The following is a 20,644-nucleotide window of genomic DNA, read 5'->3' as shown; positions in this document are numbered from 1 at the left end:
TAAGGACGGGACCTACAGGTTAACATGGGATTTGACTCACGTGTGTCTTCACCGAAAATCGAAGCCGGGACCCCTTGATCACAAGGCAAAGAATGTAGGAAGAAATAAGACGCAAATACCAGATCACCATCAATTCACTTCTGGCACATAATGGCGCTCAAACCTGTACCACTGAAACACATGCAGGCGTGAGTAAGCACCTGGAGAGGTAATTACAGCCATTCTTATCATTTAGCATCGCTAGTGTCGTTTTCCTTCCACGCTGCACATACTTAACGTTGTACAACCCCACAATTACCTCTGGTTGCGAAAATTGGAACTAATTTTATGTTCTACACTAATCGCTTCTGTTCCTAAATATACTCCTACCATGTTTGGTTGCATTCTGTCAAATGGTTACGTCTCCAGAGTTCTCTGAACAGCGATACTTATTTTATGATAACCTGGTGTAAAATGGAAAGTGACTATGTTTGTGACTCTGAATCTCTTGAACCGCGTTCCAGACGTAGATGTTGTTATGGCCTGGGAGTGTTTTTAGCTATTCACTTTGACGATAGAGTTTAGGAGAGAGGGAGAGGGGGAATTATAAAAAAATAAATAAAACTTAATAATTCTTTCGACCGAAACGATCAATCTCGATCAAATTTTCAACATAGATGAAGTTCATACCTGGGCTGCTATTTATCATTTCACTTTGACGGAGCAACATAGGGGAGGGGGAGGAGGGCGAGATATACTAAAATCAATACATATAAAAATAAAAGTGACTGTGAGTTAAGAGCTCCTGAACCACCCGATCGATCCCAATCAAATTTTCAACATAGATAAAGTTCGAACCTGGGAAGTTTTTTTGTCATTTCATTTTAACGGTAGATCTTCGGTGAGAGGGATGGGAGGGAAGAAATATATAAAAATAAATAAAACAATAACTCTTGAACGACCCGATCAATCTCCATGAAACTTTAAACATAGATAAGGTTCGAATCTGGGATGTTTTCATCATTTCACTTTTACAGTGCAACGTAGGGGACGGGGAAGGGGGAGATATATGTAAAAAAAATAAATAAAAGTGACTGTCTTTGTGACTTCATCACGGCCTTTTAATTACGGAGCCTTTTTAAAAAATAAAGCCTGGGATACGGCGCCAATTTCTGCAGTTGCCTAGTATGTCTCCTGAATAAAACACATGCAAGTGCATATATGTGATACCCAGAAAATTAAAATACAATTAGGTTTAGTGGGAAAACTGCAAGGTATCTATAAATAGTTACTTTGTATCCTAAGCCTTATTTTTAGGTAACTAAATATAGTTACTTCGTGTCCTAAAGGTTAAACTACCCGACCGATCTTAACCAAATTTTCAAGATAGGTGAGGCTTGGACCTGGGAGGGTTTTCATCATATCACTTTTACGGTAGATCTAAGGGGAGAGGAGGGGAGGGGAAACATCTATAAAAAATAAATGAAACTTAATAACTCTTGAACCACCTGACCGATCTCGATCAAATTTTCAACATAGATGAGGTTAGGGCCTGGATTTTTTTTATATTTTCACTTTGACGGTAGAATCTAGGGGAGGGGAGAGGGAGATTTATATATAAATATAAATAAAACAACTCTTGAACCACGCAACCGATCTCGATCAAACTTTCAAGAAAGATGAGATTCGGGCCTGGGATGGTATATATCTACTGACTGACGATAGAACTTAAGGAAGGGGGAAGCAGAGTTAAAAATAAATAAAACTTAATAGCTCTTGAACCAAATGATCAATCTCGATCAAATTTTTAACATAGATGAGATTTGGGACTGAGATGTTTTTTTATCATTTCACTTTGATTGTAGAACTTAGGGGAGGGGGATAGGAGGGGGAAATATGTAATAATAAATAAAATTTAATTATTGAACTACCGGACCGATCTCGATCAAATTTACAACCTAGATAAAGTTTAAATCTAAGATTTTTTAAATATCACTTTGACGGTGTAACTTAACGATCGAAAATGACCGATATTAGTGTCGAATCCATGCTTTTCGGGGTCACTGAGATGAACAGTGACACCTCTGATGCTGCTTAAATCCAAATTCAGAACCAAAGCTTTAGGGAGGGTAGATATACAGAAATGATCGAAATGGCCAATATCAGTGTCCAATTTATAGTTTTCGGGGTCGCTGAGATGAACAATGACACTTCCGGTGCTGTGCCTTGCAACATGGGGAGGGGAGAGGGATATATAAAAATCTTCGAAAATGACTGATATCAAAGAGCGCTTTAGTAATAGTAAGAAGTGACTGTCTAACGGAAGATATTACTATTTTTTTCTTAATTTAACCCAGTGAAGCGGGTAATTGATGCTAGTAATTACTATGTTCTGCAATGATTATATGTTATATATATATATATATATATATATATATATATATATATATATATATATATACACAACTGATGTATTTTAGTGTTATTATTTTATATAATTTTTGGTGCATTGCGGAAAAAGAATGTCATAAAAAGAACATTGATCCAGATGGGAATCGAACTCTCAACTTTACAATTCGAAATCCAACGGCTTACCATTGAGCTAACACAAAGACTCTTCGTAACATGCTGCTAGCGATGTATAACGGGCTCTCATACCCTGACATTCATATGCAATGCAACCGCTGTTTTTGTTATACTTTGATTTTTATTTTAGTACTCAGGCGAGAATTATGTTCTGTCTTAACTTTGAGCATTCTTTTACATACGGAAAGATTCCTTTACGTATCTAAATGTTGCATTACATATGGAGAGCTAAATGACAAACAAGCATATGCTGACATTAATACAAGGTTTCAAAATATTGTATCACTAAGTATTTCAATCAATGTTGCTTTTTTTTTATACACTTGGTAAAAAGTCTTATTATATTTAAAAAGAAGAAAAGTACATCTGCAAAATTTTACTAGATTGCAAAGGTTGGTTTGGAGGTTCAAACCTGATTTATTTTTTTTCAAAGAAACCCGAAGTTGGACTTAAAAAATTTCTGCATCAAAACAGCAATAAAGAGTGCGGCCAACCTTTATGAGACAAGGAGTACATACGTAAATTTGTATTGCATTAAAATGCAAGAAACACAAAAAGAATATAAACAACTACAGAATGCAAAACAACATATGCTACATCCACTTGGAAAGTGTGCTTCTAATTCATGAAGGAGAGTGAATGCAGAGGACTTTTACACACCAAGTTTTAAGAAGAGTATTTGTTACAGAAAGCCAAAAGTGAAGAACGTTTCATAATGTAAAGCTTCATATGATTATCATACGGATAATAAAATCTAAGGAGACATATAAGATGGAAGTGATATTTTGCTCTTATTAGAATTACTGGGAAGATTTTATAGTTCCATTTTTGAAAATTTTGGGAAAGATACTGTTGGGTACGCTAAAAACAAACAAACAAAAAAAGGTCGAGGAACAAGATAACAAAAATGCTAATTGACTTAGCTAGCTTGATATAGGGATCCAGTCGTGAGCCTTTCTTTCAGCATCGATAAACATTGCAATTTATTAAGCCTCATAACTACTAAATTATATTAATGTCAAAAAAAATTCAACTTCCACTTTTCTTATTAAAGAAAAACGAAAATCGAAACACAAGTAAAAGACTGATATTGAGTATTAGAAATAAAATATTATCATATAAACTGAACTTTATACCGTTAAGAACCTTAATATGAGAATCGAAATAACAAGCACAAATGGCGTTTGTGACGCCTTTGCTTCAAGTAATCAAATAAAATATAAAATTCAATCAAACATTTTTATTTTAATACATCAATGTATGAATATATGTATATAAAGAGCAAATATTACTATCTGTGTGGTGCATCAATTGTTACTATTTTCCTACTATATATGAGTAGGCCGATTGCAAAACATGTTAAATACACTTTTAAAAAAATGAGATAATGGTTGCTCTGGAAACCTTAGTTGGAAAGCTATTATTTGCAAATAGTATTCAGTAGAAAAAGCCATTTTAACTAGTTGAAAATTGAAATATGTGCTAATTTCCAAAACTTGTTAAATCCATCATGGCTACACATGCAAAACCAGTTAAATCCAAGTTCCATATTCAGTTTCATAAACTGTTAAATCCCATATCTGCAAATAATGTCATGAGAAAAGCAGCATTAAACCCAGTTAATTCCATATTTCAAACAGTTTGAGGTTTCCTACTGTGTAGGATTAGTTTAGTAGTCTGAATATTTATTGAAACTCTTGGTAAATCATTCGAAATTTTATTTTTCAATATTTGCAGTCTGAACTTTCATTATTTTTGTGTTTTTGGACTGAGAATTGAGGCACTAAACATCCTGACCTAATTATTCGTGACGTGCTTCTGTGCTAATCGGCTTTTCTTTAGTAATTACTAGACAAATGAAGCAAAATCGAAAGAAAATAATACTGTAGGCAGCGATGATCATAATATTGTTGTTCAGACAACACCAAAAATGTCTAGAAAACCTGCACGATGCCAGGAAAACTGGAAACGAAATGTAGCCAAAAAGACAAGTTAAGTGGGATGGGATTTTAGATTTCTGGACTTTCGGCATTAAAAGCCATTTAGCTGTTCAAGTTTTTGAGGGATGACGTCCCTCGGCGAGCACACAATCCGGGGAAAAGGAAGGAAGAAAGGGTTAGAGGAGGAAGGAAGCGGCCTGGGACCTATAAGTTAGGTACCACCCCGTCATTTGCCTGGTGTGAATGAGGAAAACCCAGGAAAACCTCATTCAGGCTGGCTAGTCTGAAAAAGCGTTTTACACTTTTCGACCGAGTGTTCCCACAGGGAATCGAACCCGGAACCGCCCGCACCGAAGGCGAGAGTGTTGTTGACTACGTTACGAGGGGCCACGACAAGTTAAGAGGATTATCCTATGGTCTGAAGTCGTCTGTGTTATTTTGTAGGGTAACTCTTTGGTCTGAACAGAACATTGTTAGGTGAGGTTCTTCTCTAAACACTCTCTTCACCTTGAGCAAAACCTCTTTCATTAAAAAAAAAGGTTCTTGTCAATGAATGTTCGAAATTAGCCTATAACATGAGTCCTGGTACATGTTCAAAGATTCAAAGATACAAAACATGAAGAAATAATTGAAAATTTCAGTACTGCTGTACATTTAGGAAAAGATTGTGAGATCATGGAATGGAAACATGCCTCTGATGAAATCTTGAAAAAAACTGGTAATTGGCACTTTCATTTCCAAAAATCTCGCAAAATTATACCAAAAGAAAAACAATAGCTGTACAACAGTTGTGATCCAAGGAGAACCATTTTTCAATTTCCAAACAGGCACCCTGAAAGCAATTAGCGAGGAAAGAATATAAGAAATGTCCCAATCGACACAGTTCCGAGGGCACATTATGTCAAAGAAGAGAGACTGCATGACATTAAGCAGCTTTTGTTGTTACATTTTGGTGGAAAGCAACCCAAAGTTTACGTTTTACAAAGAGGTTTCTGCTGAAATACGAAACCGAGGGAATTGTGCTGCACCAGAGGACGACGAAGATATGAATTTCCATTTGGTAAAAGATGATGAAGAGGAGCTTAACTCAATTTTTGCTAATTTAAATCAGTTGTTTTCAATTCAGAACAAAATTTATGTATCAATATTCATTTGTTGCCATCTGTACAATGAACAATAATTGATAATACATTTTCCCAATATTTTAGTAGGCACAATACTGATTTCTGACTCTGATTCCCTTACTTTTAACAGGTTTTCGTATCCTAAGCATCAACAAAATGGCCGTTCATTCAGAGGCAAAAGCTGTTATTTCCATTTACATACGCAAAACCTGTTAAATCCAAACTATTTTCTTCAATAACTCAGTTCAGAGGCTAGTGAGATTATACAGCTTTTGACAGACTAACATTCACATTTTTCTTTCTTTTTACAAAGTTTCTAATGTTATTTTACAATTATGACGTGTTCAAACAGTTTTTCTCGATTTGCCACTAACTTTAAAATGTGGATTTAACGGGTTTTGCTTTTGGCCTACTCATATTTCGGGAACTCATATTTGCTTATTCATGTAGTACTCCGGATTAATTGTTAAATTGCTTCCTAATTCCTTTTTCTTCTGCTGCTGTCTCCTAATTCATAGAATAAAATGAATAAGGGAGGATTCGAAAGTAGGACAACGTGCATAAGCAAACAGTGGGGTTCGGAACGATTACAACTCCATAAAACTTCATCCAAATAGCTTCAAATCTTACAGTTAAGTGCTAAAACTGTCCAGGTTTTTGTGATAAAAAAAAATGAAAATAGTACATCACAAATGTTCTATGTGGGCCCTCTTTGTTACCCTGCATACATCTATTTGGTATTCCAATTCCGCCCAGACCCGTTTCAACATGTTTGCATCAACAGTTTGCACTGCAGCAGTGATACGCTCTTTCAATTCATTTACATCTTGGGGTAGAGCGGGTTTGTAGACAATGTCTTTTAGATGTCCCCACAGAAAAAAAATCGCAGGGGTTAAGTCCGGTGATCTTGGTGGCCAACGTAGAAGCTGATGATCATTTTTACCTGACCGCCCAATCCAGCGGTGTGGCAGTCTGTTGTTGAGGACATTTCTGACATTGTGATGAAAGTGACATGGAGCTCCATCTAATTGATAGATGAAGTTTGTACTGTCATGTTCGAGCTGTGGCATAAGCCACGTAGTAAGCATTTGTAGAAATGTTTGTCGAGTCGCAGTTCCTTCGTCAAAGAAGTACCGTACGGACCATAAACTTTTGAAGATTTAATTGCATAAAACACATTCGTCTTCGGTGAATCACGCACAATTTCACAGATTTGGTAAGGCTTCTCAGTTCCCCAAATGCGAACATTTTGTTTATTCACTCTTCCTGTCACATGGAACGTAGCCTCATCACTGAAACAAAGATTGCCCAAAAAATCATCATGAACATTGCACAACTCTTGAAATGACTCACAAAAGGTCTTGCGACACGTGTGATCATTAGGTGTTAAGTGTTGTAACAACTGCACTCGATACGGATACATCTTTAAATGTTTACGCACTACACGCCAAACAGTTGTTTGAGGCATTTGAAGCTCTTTGCTAACTCTCCTCGTTGACTTTTGTGGGTCGCATTGAAAACTGGTTCGAACCCTTTCGACATCTGCCCCAGAAGTGGACGGCCTACCGGGCAATTTTTCTTTACAAATGCATCCCGTTCTGTTGAATTTGTCATACCACTTACGTATGGAGTTCTTTGATAGTGGATCTTTATGAAATTATGTGCGGAACTCGCGTTGAACAATAACAACAGACTGACAAACGTGAAACTGTAAAACGCAAAATGCTCTCTCTGCACTACAGGCAGCCATCTTGGAACTAATCACTCTGCCACCTAACGGATAAATTTTAAACTACTACGTTCGTTCCAAACAAAACTTGAGGATAATACTGAAAGTATTTCCATAGAAATGTCATTGTTGATAGAGTATTATCACTTATAGAACGTTTCCTTATCGTTCACATCATTTTGAATCACGCTATATATATAGTAGGAAAATAATAACCCTTGATGCACCACGCAGGCAACAATATTCTCTCTTTTATATGTATATTATAGTTCGTTCTAAATACTAATTTTGAGGTCCTTTTCTTTATACGATTGGCTATTTGCTTCATCTTGCTTTTATATTTTGGGTTTTACTTTTATTCATAAACTGAACTCTTCTGGTAAATACATTTTCGCTAGAAAGCTATCATTTCTCTATTCCAATAAAATAACACTAGGAATCATCTTTATATCGTATCTTAATTTTTCAAACTCCTTCCAAGAGTTTATTTGCATACTTCCTCTTCTGTAATCCAAAGCGTATGCATCTTCCGAGTGTCCATCAAGAATATAAAACAAAAATTAACTTGTACCTAGGTAACAAAGCCACTGCAAGAGATATGTTCTTAATGGATCACACCCTCCTCCATCTGTTAGTTGTTGTAGTTTTTTACTTTCATGATTTTAGCTAAATTTTATGTAAAGAAAAATATATTAAAATCCAAGCGAAGTTAATTATGAAAAGGGAATGCATTATTGCATTATTCTTAATATTAGTTTGTATTCTTGAATCAAAAGATAGTGTTATTAAAAAGCGCTTTTATTATACTTACTTTTATCTTGTAGGAATTCTACTGCTGATTCTACTTTTATATGGATTAAGCATGATTCCCTTCGTATATGTTTTCAGTTTTTTTGTCAAAACAAAAACAGGAGCATTCGGTGTTTTAATTAGTTTGAACTTGACTTTACGTGAGTATTTTATATTATTTATTTTTTTAATCACATGAAAAATATTCACGTAGAAACTGTGAAATTTCTATTACAATAAGCCACAATATTAACTTGGAACTATCTCTGTGAGAATAAACTTATCTTCTAAGATTCATCTATATTTTGAGTATACATTTAGAGTGCTCATTGTTGGGGTGGTTCAAACCTTAATTCAATAATTTTGTATTCATAGTAATTATGAAAATGTTTGGATATCAGTAATCTATAGATATTACTTTATTGTGCAGTAAGAATGTGATTTACCATCAGTGTAGTATAGATGTTCAACCTTTGAAAAAACCCAACGATTTTAAATAAATAATCCGATTATATATTTTGTTACATACGATTTTATTATAAGTCATATATAATAAATAAATATAAATATGTTCAATTATGTTCACTTAGCAATTCTATTGCAATGTTTATTCAATGAATTGAATAACATTTACAATGTAAAAAGTGAGAAAATTATAATGGAAAGCACAAACGTTTACATTTCATCTTCTTCAAAATATCTATATATTTTCGTGTTTCTAGTTCCTGTTGTGTTTACTGAGAAAATAATCAGAATTAAAGTATACGCTCAAAAATCGTTAACATTAATGCATGAAATTTATGTATACTTTCCTTACAGCTGTGTCATTAATAGTAGCTTCCAAGATTTTCTAATATTGATAGCTGTTTTAGAAATGTCGAATGAGCTGCTATGTATAGTTTTTCTTTTAATACAAGCAATGCAAAGGAAGGCAATTGTAAAAAATTTGATTTATTTTGTATGTCACACTATTTTCATAGTGTCATACATAAACAATATACTTGTATGAATATGACGATTTACACGTTTTTATAATTGTAAGTTTTCTGACACCTTGAACGAAATGTTATATTTAAAGTTAATTATTTTTTCTGGATTGTGTTATTTGCTATTTATTTATGTATTTTATTTTATTTCAGTATTCATTCTGACAATTCTTCATAATAGTTCATTTGAGAATGTACATCATTACATAAGAGCAGATTTGACTTTTGGAATATTACCTCATTGCTCGCTAGCTCTTGGCCTTAAAAACTTTTGGATATTGACCAGAAATAATAAGATATGCCCTATCATTCCTGAAGAGACAATGGATACCATATGTCATGGGTCGTCATCGGATACATGGCTGTTGACATGTTGTAGTAAGATTATTTATTTAAAATCCTTAACTTGCTCTATTAATGTAAAATTCAGAGACACACACTTTCGTGTAAATATCTGTATACACAGTAGGGTGGAGCGAAATTTTTTTTTTTTTCGAAATGCGAATTTGGATAGGGAACAAAAGTTGCATGATATCATAATACTTTACCATAGAAAATTTCAGCTCTCTGAAATAATTTTTAGCCGGGGCACAAGGGGCCTTAAGTTTACGATTTTGTAAATCAATTTCCATTTACTATGTAACTATTTGGCAGATCTTCGCTGGAAGCAGACTGTAAGTTTTAGTGTAGATAGGGTGCAAAAGATGCATCATGTGTCAGTAGATAACAACAATAACTTTTAATTCACTAAAATTATTTTTAGCCGGAGCGCAATGGCCCTGAAATTTTTGAATAATTAGACGAAAAGTGATCAACTATAAGCAATTTGCTAGTTTGCCATAAAGAAGTTTTTTTGCTATTAAGTAACAGTCTTTTTCTGATATAATGAACTTGTTGGCAGTACTAAGTCACTAGTATAATAGTTTGGTGAGTGGAGATAAGAGGGTACAGAACGAAATCAGGGGGCGCGCTCGTGCACTTGCTAAAGTCTTGTGCAACTGTTTGGCAGCTTGACGATTGTTATTAGTGTGTTGTACCTGTGTTCGGGGCACGTGTCTGGTTAGCGGCCGTGTTGCTACATTAGTGATTTGATTAGTTTTGCGCTTTTGTAGCTACTGATGGCTTTATTATCTACCACTGTATTACAGCCTTAATATCTGGTTTTTGTTTTGTGCTATAAAGAAGAAAGATGGCAAAATCAACCAGGTAGAATATGTCAAAAGCACAAGAGATGTTTCGTAGTGCCAAAGGTCGCGACTGGAGAACGCTTCCAACTTACGAAGACGTTATGGCATGTTATTTATTTACGCGTCAGCAGCTGAAGGGGGCGGAAGTAAAGAACCAACAGAGAATTTGGTTTCCACGAAGGTAGCAGAAAAGGTGGAAGACATTTGGTAACGTGTTTCAATTCCTGTTGTTTCGCTCGGCTGTGTATCAATAGTGATAAACAGTTACCACAGGAAACTGAAAATATTTTTAAAATTGGCAGTAAGAGGGAACATGAAACAAGAAATAAATTACAAGAATTGAAGAAGCAGGGCAATAAACCATTTGAATTAGCAGCTTGCAAGTGTTTAGATTTCACGTGTCGTTGCACAGGACACTCAAAATGCCTGAATAGAAGAGAGTGTTTTATCACACCAAAGGATAAGTAGAAAAATCGTAATTGGTAGTATTGATGTTACTTGGACAAAGAAAAGAGAAGAAAGGGAAGCCAAAAAGCAACTAGCGGTCAAACTTTCTACCAAAACAGTATCAGTTACATTATTGAATCTTTAGACTCCTCATCATCTTTGGAAACAAAAAACGAAGGCAATAAAGAACACGCTAAAGCTGGAGGAGATCCTGATTTTAGTTGGAAGTATCCTTTAAAGACAAGAAAGCAATCACAGATTAGATGCATAGAAATGAGAAAATTCCTCCCAACATTAACAAAAGTGAAGGAGAAAACCGACGTGACTGGAAGAAAAATTGCTGCTATTGCTACTGAAGTTTTGGAAGATTTTAATATTGTAAGTCCAGAGCAGCTGCAAAACATAATTGATAGAAGTAAAATACAAAGAGAGATTGCGAAAAATCGTAAAAGTGTAAGAACTGAAGTGACTGTTAATAAAGAGAAACCTTGTACCATCTATTTTGATGAGAAGAAAGACCAAACACTCGCAATGTCCGGCTCCGGAAGTCATAGAGATATGAAGAGGAAAGATCATTATTTCTCCCTTGAAGAACCGGGTAAAAAATTTTTCAGCCATGCTTCTTTGACGTTTCAGCATTAGCAAAGAATACTGCTAGTTCCATCTGCCGGGAATTACAAGAAAATAATGTGGACCTATGAGATATGGTAGCTATCGGCTGCGATGGTACTAATACTAATGTTGGGTCAAAAGGATGATGATTAGTGCGCTCGAAAACCATTTAGAGAAACCCTTGCAGTGATGCATATGTTTATTGCACATCATTGAACTACTGCTTCATCATTTACTGAAATAAATCGATGATGTGACTACTGGTACTTTGTCTGGTCCTATTGGTAGATCATTGGTGAATTGTGAGACGAATCCAGGTGCAGCTTCGGAAAGATTTCTTCAGAACTCCCTACATACCTAAACGTGCGTCATCTCAGTTATGATCAAAGATATTTGTATGAAATATGTCAATCTTTCGTAAGAGGAGGCTGTGGTAAAAACCTAGCAGATAAGAAACCTAGGAAACTTGCGCATACTCGCTGGTTAACAATAGCTTGTAGACTTTCGCGTCTACATATATCAATGTCAAATTCTTCAGATGAGCTCTAAACTCTCGTTAAATTCGTAGTAAAAGTATATGTACCAGTGTGGTTCAGCATAAAACTGAAACCTCTTGCCAAATACGGAGTTAAACATTTGTTATTGACCATAAGACTTTCGAGATGTTTGCAAGAACCATACAAGACTTTTGTCAATAAAGTAATTTTCAGAAATGCATTCTATGCGAATTCTGAAAATATTCTTATTGCCATGATTGGTGACTAGCCTCAGATCAGCTACGAGAATCCTTGCTACCGATAAAATCCTCCAATCCAGAAAACAATGTAAACGTGAAACTCGTTCCTTCCAAGTGCCAGTGTTAAACTTTGAGGCTAGTAATTACACAGAAATGATAAACTAAAATGGGTGTAACAATACTGACTCATATCACAGATGACAAATTGCGAGAATTTGTTCTTGAGAAAGCACAAATATTGATATCCCTGAGTTTCCATGTTATACGCAAGCAGTGGAAAGATTAGTGAAAAAACTTAGTGAAGGTTCTTCGTCAGTATGTGAGCCGGGAGAGATTTCTTTATTCGTTCCAAATTTGACTTAAGAAAATACATGACTACTTTTCAGATAAAGTCGCAGTATTTTGCTTGAAGATGTGAATGAAATTTATGAAACATTCAATCTAATACTGGTGGGTAAGTGGGATGGAACTCGACGGTAGCCACCTCCATGTGGTGAGTTCTGGGTTGATGTAGCCTGTAACATAGAATATAAACTTCCATATCTTTAGAAATCTACCTGGACACGACAACCAGGGCCGGCGCGTGGAGGTTCGAGCCGTGCCACCGCCCAGGGCGGCAAAATTTGAAAAAGAAAAGAATACTATCAAAATAGAATGCTTTGTAATAGGCCCACATGGACAAAAAATTGTGTCCACCTTAGAATATAATTGAACTTCACTCACATTCAGGATAATACTCACTCAGGAAATTCAGAGCATTCCGTCTCATTTTCAATTATCAAACTACTAGTCACAGGCATCTCGTGCTCCTGTAGCGGCGTAGATAAGATTTTCAGCTAGGGTGGATAAGATTATCAAGGTGTCTTTTATTTTTTATGTATTCAGCAGTGTTCTAACACTCCACTCCAAAGTATGCAAAAGATACACTCCCACTTAAGACGAACCGTTCTAGCCTACTGCATCTAAAGACATTTAAGTTCTAACAGCGAGTTTTTAGCCAATTTACAAATTGTTCATTCCGAATATGAGAAATCGTACACATATATTTTTTCTTGAGAAGTGTCTGCTAGAATCATTTGCGCAATTACGCATGCATTACAGGATTTTCTCATTTTCGATAGACAACTTCATACTTTCTTTCTGCTGGATAGATTGGCAACTACGTACCCTGTACACACACAATAGTCATTGTCTGACAGTACATCTGAGCCGTGATAGGTTTCCTATTCGCCTTGAGTCACAAAGAAGATGGATAGAGTTTTCGGTAAGACTGAAGAGTGCATTGACGCAGGACACCAGAATGTTAAATGCCGAAGCACAACATTGAAAGAACGTAATAGAACGACTAGTTGCAATTATAAAATTTTTAGGTGAACAATGTCTACCGTTACCCGGAACATCAGACAAACTTTGCATAAGTAATAATAGTAATTTTCTGAAACTGGTTTCTTTGCAAAGTTTGACAGTGTCATGGTCGAACACATTAAAAGAACCATGGAAAGGCAAAATAAATACCACCAACCCTTAGAAAAATATGTCCAAATGAAATTATTCCAATTCTTAGTGAACAAATGGAAAGTAAAATTCTGTCTTTGTTGAGAGCTGCAAAATATTATACTATAATATTATACTGTACACAAGATATTTCTGGTACAGAGCAAATGGCAATAATCGTTCGTTCTGTATAGATTACACAGAAAATGAACTTCCTATCCAAGACATGAAGGGCCAAGGATATGACAATGGTTTCAATATGAAAAGCAAACATTCAGGTATGCAGAAGAGAATTTTAGAAATAAATTCCCGAGCCTTCTATGTTCCTTTACTAAACTTTGTCGATAACGATGCAGCCACATCATCTCAGTTCACCATTTCTTTTCTTTTCTTTCTTTCTTTCTTTCTTTCTTTCTTTTTTTTGTATAGTTAAAAAAAGTTTATGACTTCTTTTCTGCGTCAGTTCAACGTTGGGCCATACTAAAGGAACATATTAGCAGCCTCACTTTAAAACCATTCAGCACCACAAGGTGGGAGAGCTGAATTGATGCTCTGACTCCACTTAGATATCAAAGAGAAGAGGTTTATGATGTCTTACTTCAAATAAGTAATGACAATAAAACAGATAGAATGGTCGCCTAAGATTCTCTATGTATAGCAAACCAGCTGCGTGGCTTTACTTTCCTTTGTTCACTCGTTTTCACTCCACATAAACATAGTAAGCAAAAGTCTTGAAAGCATTGATTCTCATGTATTGGATGCAGTTGGGTTTCTTAAAAATATCTGAGTACTTTGAGAGAAGCAAAAATGATGCAAAGTTTCAATCGTACTTAGTTGATGCGATGGAGTTAGCATCAGCATTCGATATGGATGATCCACGGATAGGCAATATAGTGCAAGCTCGAAGTCGAAAGAACAGACAGTTTCAGTACGAGGCAGAGGATGAAGCTATTGAAGATCCACAAACAAGATACGAGATCGATTTTTATTACAAAGTTCTAGACAGGGCCGGATTTAGCGTTTTGGCGTCCATAGGCCCAATAATTTTTTCCGCCCCCTAGTCTAGTTACTTTCCTAAAAATCTTTATTAAAAAATATATATCAGGCCTATATGTTAATTGCTTAAACACCACTCCACGATGCAATTTTATCATTGCAAGTTGTTTGAGGAATTTACTTGGTTCTGGGCTTAACAAAATACCGTTAATGTATTAACAAAAGATTGGTGAATAGCTTTGGTTTTGTTCAATTTAGCCATTTGGGCAAATAAATATATTGCTATTTATTTTTATTTCTAGATATCTTTTTATTTTTTTTTGTCTTGGCCGTGCGCCCCCTGAGAGCTTGCGCCCATAGGCCCGGGCCTACCGGGCCTATTGGGAAATCCGGCCCTGGTTCTAGACGCGATTGTGTTAGTTTTAAGAGAAAGGTTTGGGCAACTTAAACATCACAACGAGTATTTCGATTTTTTTAAACAATATAAGTAATCTTAAAGATATGCTACGTGAACTTCTGTCTGAAAAGTGTAAACTTGCGTGCATTTTAACATGCGAAGAATCGAAAGATATTAACCCCAGTGATTTGAAAGACGAACTGAAAGTGTTATCCGCTATAATTAAGCCTAAAAGTTCACCAAAAGATACTTTAAAATTAAGGAATATGACTTCGCTCCCAATGTCAGTGTTGTACTTATGATTTTGTTAACCTTACCGGTAACATTGACAAATGGAGAAAGAAGTTTTTCGAAACTTAAGTTTATTAAAATCTATCTACGTTCTTCCATGTCTGAAACACGCTTAAATGGTCTAGTGATGATATCAATAGAATACGAATTGGGTGAAAATTGGACTACGCGAATGTGTTAAAGGAATTTGCTCATCTCAAAGCAAGCAAAGTTTCTTTCAATTAAGGTATGTTAAATTTATGTACAGTATTTCTATTATGTTTTAGTACATTATAAGGCTTAGGTTAATCACTTAGTTTTGCCTTCAATATCTGATCCACTATATTATCTTCATACTGCATACTCTATTGAAACACCTGGGGGGCGCGGTGGCTCAGTGGTAGAGCGTTCACCTCTGGTGCTTGGGGTCCCGGGTTCGAACCCAGCCCCCGCCAAGTGAACTTTGTGGTGGACAAACATCGTGCTCGTGGGTTTTCTCGGGGTTCTCCCGTTTCCTCCCACTTTCTTCATTCCACCATTTCACTCATCTCTCATAATCACCGTCTCCTTTAGCCTAACCGGCATAACCGTGGGACGTAAAACTCAAAGATTTCATTTCATTTCATTTCTATTGAAACACCTTTCGGTATAAAATAAGCTTAAAAATTAACATTCTGAGTCGTAACTAAAGCATATTTTTTATTTTATTTGCTGTATGCGCTGCTGTATATCACGTACAACGAAATCGAGCATACTGAATATTGTGTCATGTATGAAGTCGTTTAAATATTAAGTAAGCATTCGAGAGAAGTAATTCAATATTTTGTTTACTTTTCCATTTCATACATATTTTTAAATGGGGCATCTTACTTTTTCTTGACACTTGAACGTCTTTTGTCAAAATAAGGTTTGCGGATGAAAGGGCCGGCATATGAAAGTACCGCCCAGGGCGGCAAAACTGCTAGCGCCGGCCCTGACGACAACAAATCATAATACCTTCAAATTACAGTCTCCTTCAAGCGAAGAGCTGCCTAATAATTATACAAATGAACAATAAACGTGTATTTATTTACAAAACCTATCAAACTTAAGGCCCATTGCACTCCTGCTAACGTTGCGTGTTACTTGCCACGGTGTTACTTGCCACTATTGGAATTTCGTGTTACTTGCCACGGTTACCTTATCGCATATTTATCTATCTATGACAGCGTGTCCGTTGCCACGCATCTGCATCTAGATTTGACCTTGAAGGGGTGGGAGTAATTTAACTGTGTTGATTTCATTTTCATTTCAAAATGTAATAGACTCCTGTGTAAATACCTGTGTTATTTTTTTCTTGGCTGGAAAGCTCATTCTAGTTTCTTATAACAGCGAAACACACTTCCTTCCACAATTTTTTCTTTAATGCTGTGCGTTTCTCTATTTCCTCAATTAATTTTTCATAGTCTTTATCACTAATTAAAGACATGCTAGTCACTAATCAAAGAATGTATTAGTTTCCATTGCGAACACTTCTTTTCACGCGCTACACACGGAACGATCTGTTACGTGAAAAAACATGTAGAAAACATTTATTTTTTACCTTTCTACTTGGAGATATCTCGGCAACTTTTCTGTTGCCGTCGCCTCAGTGAGCGGACTCCCATAAGATTCAATGCATTTTCAAATGTTGCGCAACTGTTCCGTCGCCGAGCTGTTGCCCTGCTGTTACCCTGCTTAGCAACACCTCGGCAACTTTTCTGTCGCCGTCGTGTCAGTGAGCGGACTCCCATAAGACTCAATGCATTTAGCCAGAGCAACAAGATAGTTGCCCGACAAAATGTTGCCAGTGAGCGGTAGGCCTAAGGCAACAGCTTGGCGACGAAACAGTTGGGCAACATCTAAAAATGCATTAAGTCTTATGAGAGTCCGCTCACTGCGGCGACGGCGACAGAAAAGTTGCCGAGGTACATCCAAGCAGAGAGATAAAAAAAAGATTTTTTCTACAAGTTTTTTTCACATAACAGTTCGCTCCGTGTGTAGAGTATGAAAAGAAGTGTTCGCAATGGAAGCTAATACATGTATGTCTTTAATTAGTGGTAAAGACAACGAAAAATTGAGGAAATAGAGAAACACCCAGCGTTATATAAAAAGAAAAGTTTGCAAGAATATTCAGATATAAATTAAGAGAAGAAATTGTGGGAGAAAGTGTGTTTCGCTATTGTAAGAAACTGGAATGAGCTTCCCAGCCAAGAAAAAAATAACACAGGTATTTACACAGGAGTCTATTACATTTTGAAATGAAAATGAAATGAAACCTTGGAGTTTTGTTCCACGGTTATGACGGGTAGGCTAAAGGAGACGGTGATGATATGAATGAATAAAATGGCAAGATGAAGAAAGTGGGAGGAAATGGGAAAACCCATCTACACGGTGTTTGTCCACCACAAACCCCACTTATAATCAATATGACGTGCGACGCGCAAGTGACAAGGTTCATATTGGAACCACCTAGGAGTATGGATCGAATGTGATGTAATATATAAATCATTGCGTTTCTTCCATGCTTTCAGGCGGCAAAATGAGCGCTCGAATTACTGAAGAACTTCAATTGTTTGTGTAGATTTGCAAGAATACTCCTTTCATCAGAATCTTGTTTTGTTTCTTGTATTTCGTGCGAGTTTTGTGAGTTTTGTGACACGCATAAATGTAACAAGGCAGGGGCGTCATTTAGGGGGGCAGGGGGGGCATTTGCCCCCCCTGAGTTTGAGATTTATATAGATTTTATCAACAGAATAGTAGCAAATCAGTGAAAAACGCGAAATTTTACTTATTTCAAGGGATCTTACCCCCCCAAGCAAAATTTGAAATGACGCTTCTGTAACAAGGTTCCTATTTCTTAAATCAGAAATTTGCTTTGTTTCCTGCGTTTCAGGTTTTTGCCTTGCTTTGAAAATTGCTTGGGAAATTACTCCCACCCCCTCAAGGTCAAATCTAGATGCAGGTGCGTGGCAACGGACACGCTGTCATAGACAGATAAATATGCGATAAGGTAACCGTGGCAAGTAACACGAAATTCCAATAGTGGCAAGTAACACCGTGGCAAGTAACATGCAAACCCTGCTAAAGAATATTTTAGAGATTTGAAATTTTCGGTGGTAAAGTGCTACAATATGATGCAACTTTTGCCCTATATCCGAATTCGAATTTTAAAAAATAAAAATTTTGGGCTCTTTTCATTTATAAAATCTATCAAACTTAAAGCCCATTGCGCCCCGGCTAAAAATTATTTTAGAGAATTGAAATTCTGCATGGTAAAGTACTACGATATGATGCAACTTTCGAAAAAAAAAATTGTCCTCTTTTCACTCCACCCTAATATACAGAGTGAATGAAAAATGGCTAGGTATTAAAAAACTGTTATACTCTTTATTATGTAATATTGACTCTTATTTACCTGGTATTAGAAAAACAAATAAGAAAACAAAAAGAATATGTTAAATATCAATCTAGTCACCTGTGCTGTTAACCAGATTTTTCGAACGGCCAGAATACGTTTGACACTTTTCTGAAAGAAGTTAATTGGACTGTTGGCAACAGCCTCTTAAATCCGCGTGCCTCCCTTTTTTCCACTGTACGATGTTTGAATTTGTGCACTTCCTCCTTAATATAGTCCCACAAAAAATAAATAACCAAATAAACATAAACAAAAAGTAAGATCTGGACTTCTTTTTGGCCATTCGTGAAGTCTACGCCATCCAAGCCAACGTCCAGTATACTTTAGGCCCAACCACTAGCGAAAAATTACTGCAAAGTGGAATGGTGCACAATCTTGCATGAAAATGAAGTCATCAATGTTTTCTCATTCCGATATTATAGGTCATATGTAATCTTGAAGCATATGAAAGTAGAGGTCAATATTCATGGCATCACGCAAATAATATTGGCCAACAAGTCTTTTCGTCACCATTCTGCACCACACGCTCATTTTGGGACGAATTTGCATCCTTACAACAGTCATTTAGGAATCTTATCATGTGATGTCCAATAGTGTTTTCAAGCACTTATGTACAATCTCTGTGCCAAGTCAACATTAATTTCCCGAATTCCATCCTTCGGTCACAGTTCTTGAATCTCAACTCTTGCGCATAACGGGTTTTCCATGCGCAAAAATTGAGTTCGTTTTGCACAACCACAGGTGTTACACAAAGAGTGGAAAAAATACATGATTGGACCGGAACTTGAACTCAATATCTTCTGTATATCGTGCGGATGCATTAATCACTATAGCCGCCCTTCACTTTGCCAGGCCACACCTATGAACATCACATCACCTATGATGCTACCCAGACCCCGGATTTTCTGTCTATGATATCTCAGCCACTTTTAGAGCACGATAGCAAGACTCTTACGCAACCGATTACTGCGAATGAAATTTACGCTGCACTTCGCCAGGTGCGGGGTCGTAACTCCTCTGGGGAGGACGGCTTGACGCTCCAGTTTTATATACAATGTTGGACATACCTCAGCACTCATCTCACATCTTTATTTAATTCTTACTTATCTGGTGAAGCCTTTTGTCAAAACACGGCTGTTATGGTGCTCATTCCCAAATCCACTTCTGCGAAAGTATTAATAGTTCAGGACTTTAGGCCCATTTGTTTATTACCCGCGGATATTAAATTATTCATGAACATCCTTAGAGCTCGTCTACGCCCACTTATGCCGCACATCAGTTCATTTCAAGCTGCACTTTACTCCACACATAATCTTACGTATACCGTTCGCTCTTTGCGGGATCTGTTTTCCTACTTCCCTTTTCGGCAAGTTCCGGCAGGTGCTCTAGCCGTAGATTTAGAAAAGGCATACGACAGTCTCGACCACAGTTTTCTTATGCAGATTCTCGAAGCTTGGCAGTTTCCCATAGCATTCCGTGCAGGCATTGCGAATTTATACTCTACGGCTACTTTCCGCATTCAAATTAACGGACATCTTTCCCCTCTTATCCCGATGAAACGGGGTCTTAGACAGGGTGTAGTTTATCAACTACCATATTTTCTCTCGCTCTAGACCCTATGCTCAGGAAATTGGCAACATTACATCCTCCCGGGCCTTCTCGTTTTCTTAGCCAGAACATTTTCGCTTTGCCGATGACAACAATGTTACCGGTGTTGTTCTCACGCACATGGCGAGTGTCTTCAATGTGTTACAGCGCTATGCCCGTTGTTCAGGATTACATTGCATACCATGAGAAAACCAGCTAGTCCAATTTAATGATTTTCGTTTACCCAATCACGACACCGGTACTCCCCAAATACCGCATGTCTCCTCTGTGCCGATCTTAGGGTCCCTCTTACGTTAAACCTTACCCCTGTGAATGACGAAGTTTGGTT

The 20,644-nt window shown here is 36.6% G+C and overlaps 1 protein-coding gene across 1 annotated transcript in view; it reads left to right on the top strand.

The window, feature by feature from the left end:
• LOC145660863 (phospholipid-transporting ATPase ABCA3-like) overlaps nucleotides 1-20,644 on the top strand; it is a 118,794-nt gene that overhangs the window by 45,119 nt on the left and 53,031 nt on the right. Inside the window, exons 7-8 of the mRNA XM_081726290.1 lie at nucleotides 8,183-8,308; nucleotides 9,287-9,511. Of these exons, the coding sequence (XP_081582416.1) occupies nucleotides 8,183-8,308; nucleotides 9,287-9,511 (351 nt within the window). The remainder of the gene's footprint in view (nucleotides 1-8,182; nucleotides 8,309-9,286; nucleotides 9,512-20,644) is intronic.

This window comes from Thermobia domestica, chromosome 9 (genome assembly GCF_964235325.1).
Source record: "Thermobia domestica chromosome 9, izTheDome1.hap1.1, whole genome shotgun sequence".
In the NCBI taxonomy this organism is placed as follows: Eukaryota; Metazoa; Arthropoda; class Insecta; order Zygentoma; family Lepismatidae; genus Thermobia; species Thermobia domestica.
This window is presented reverse-complemented; position numbering and strand designations above follow the sequence as displayed.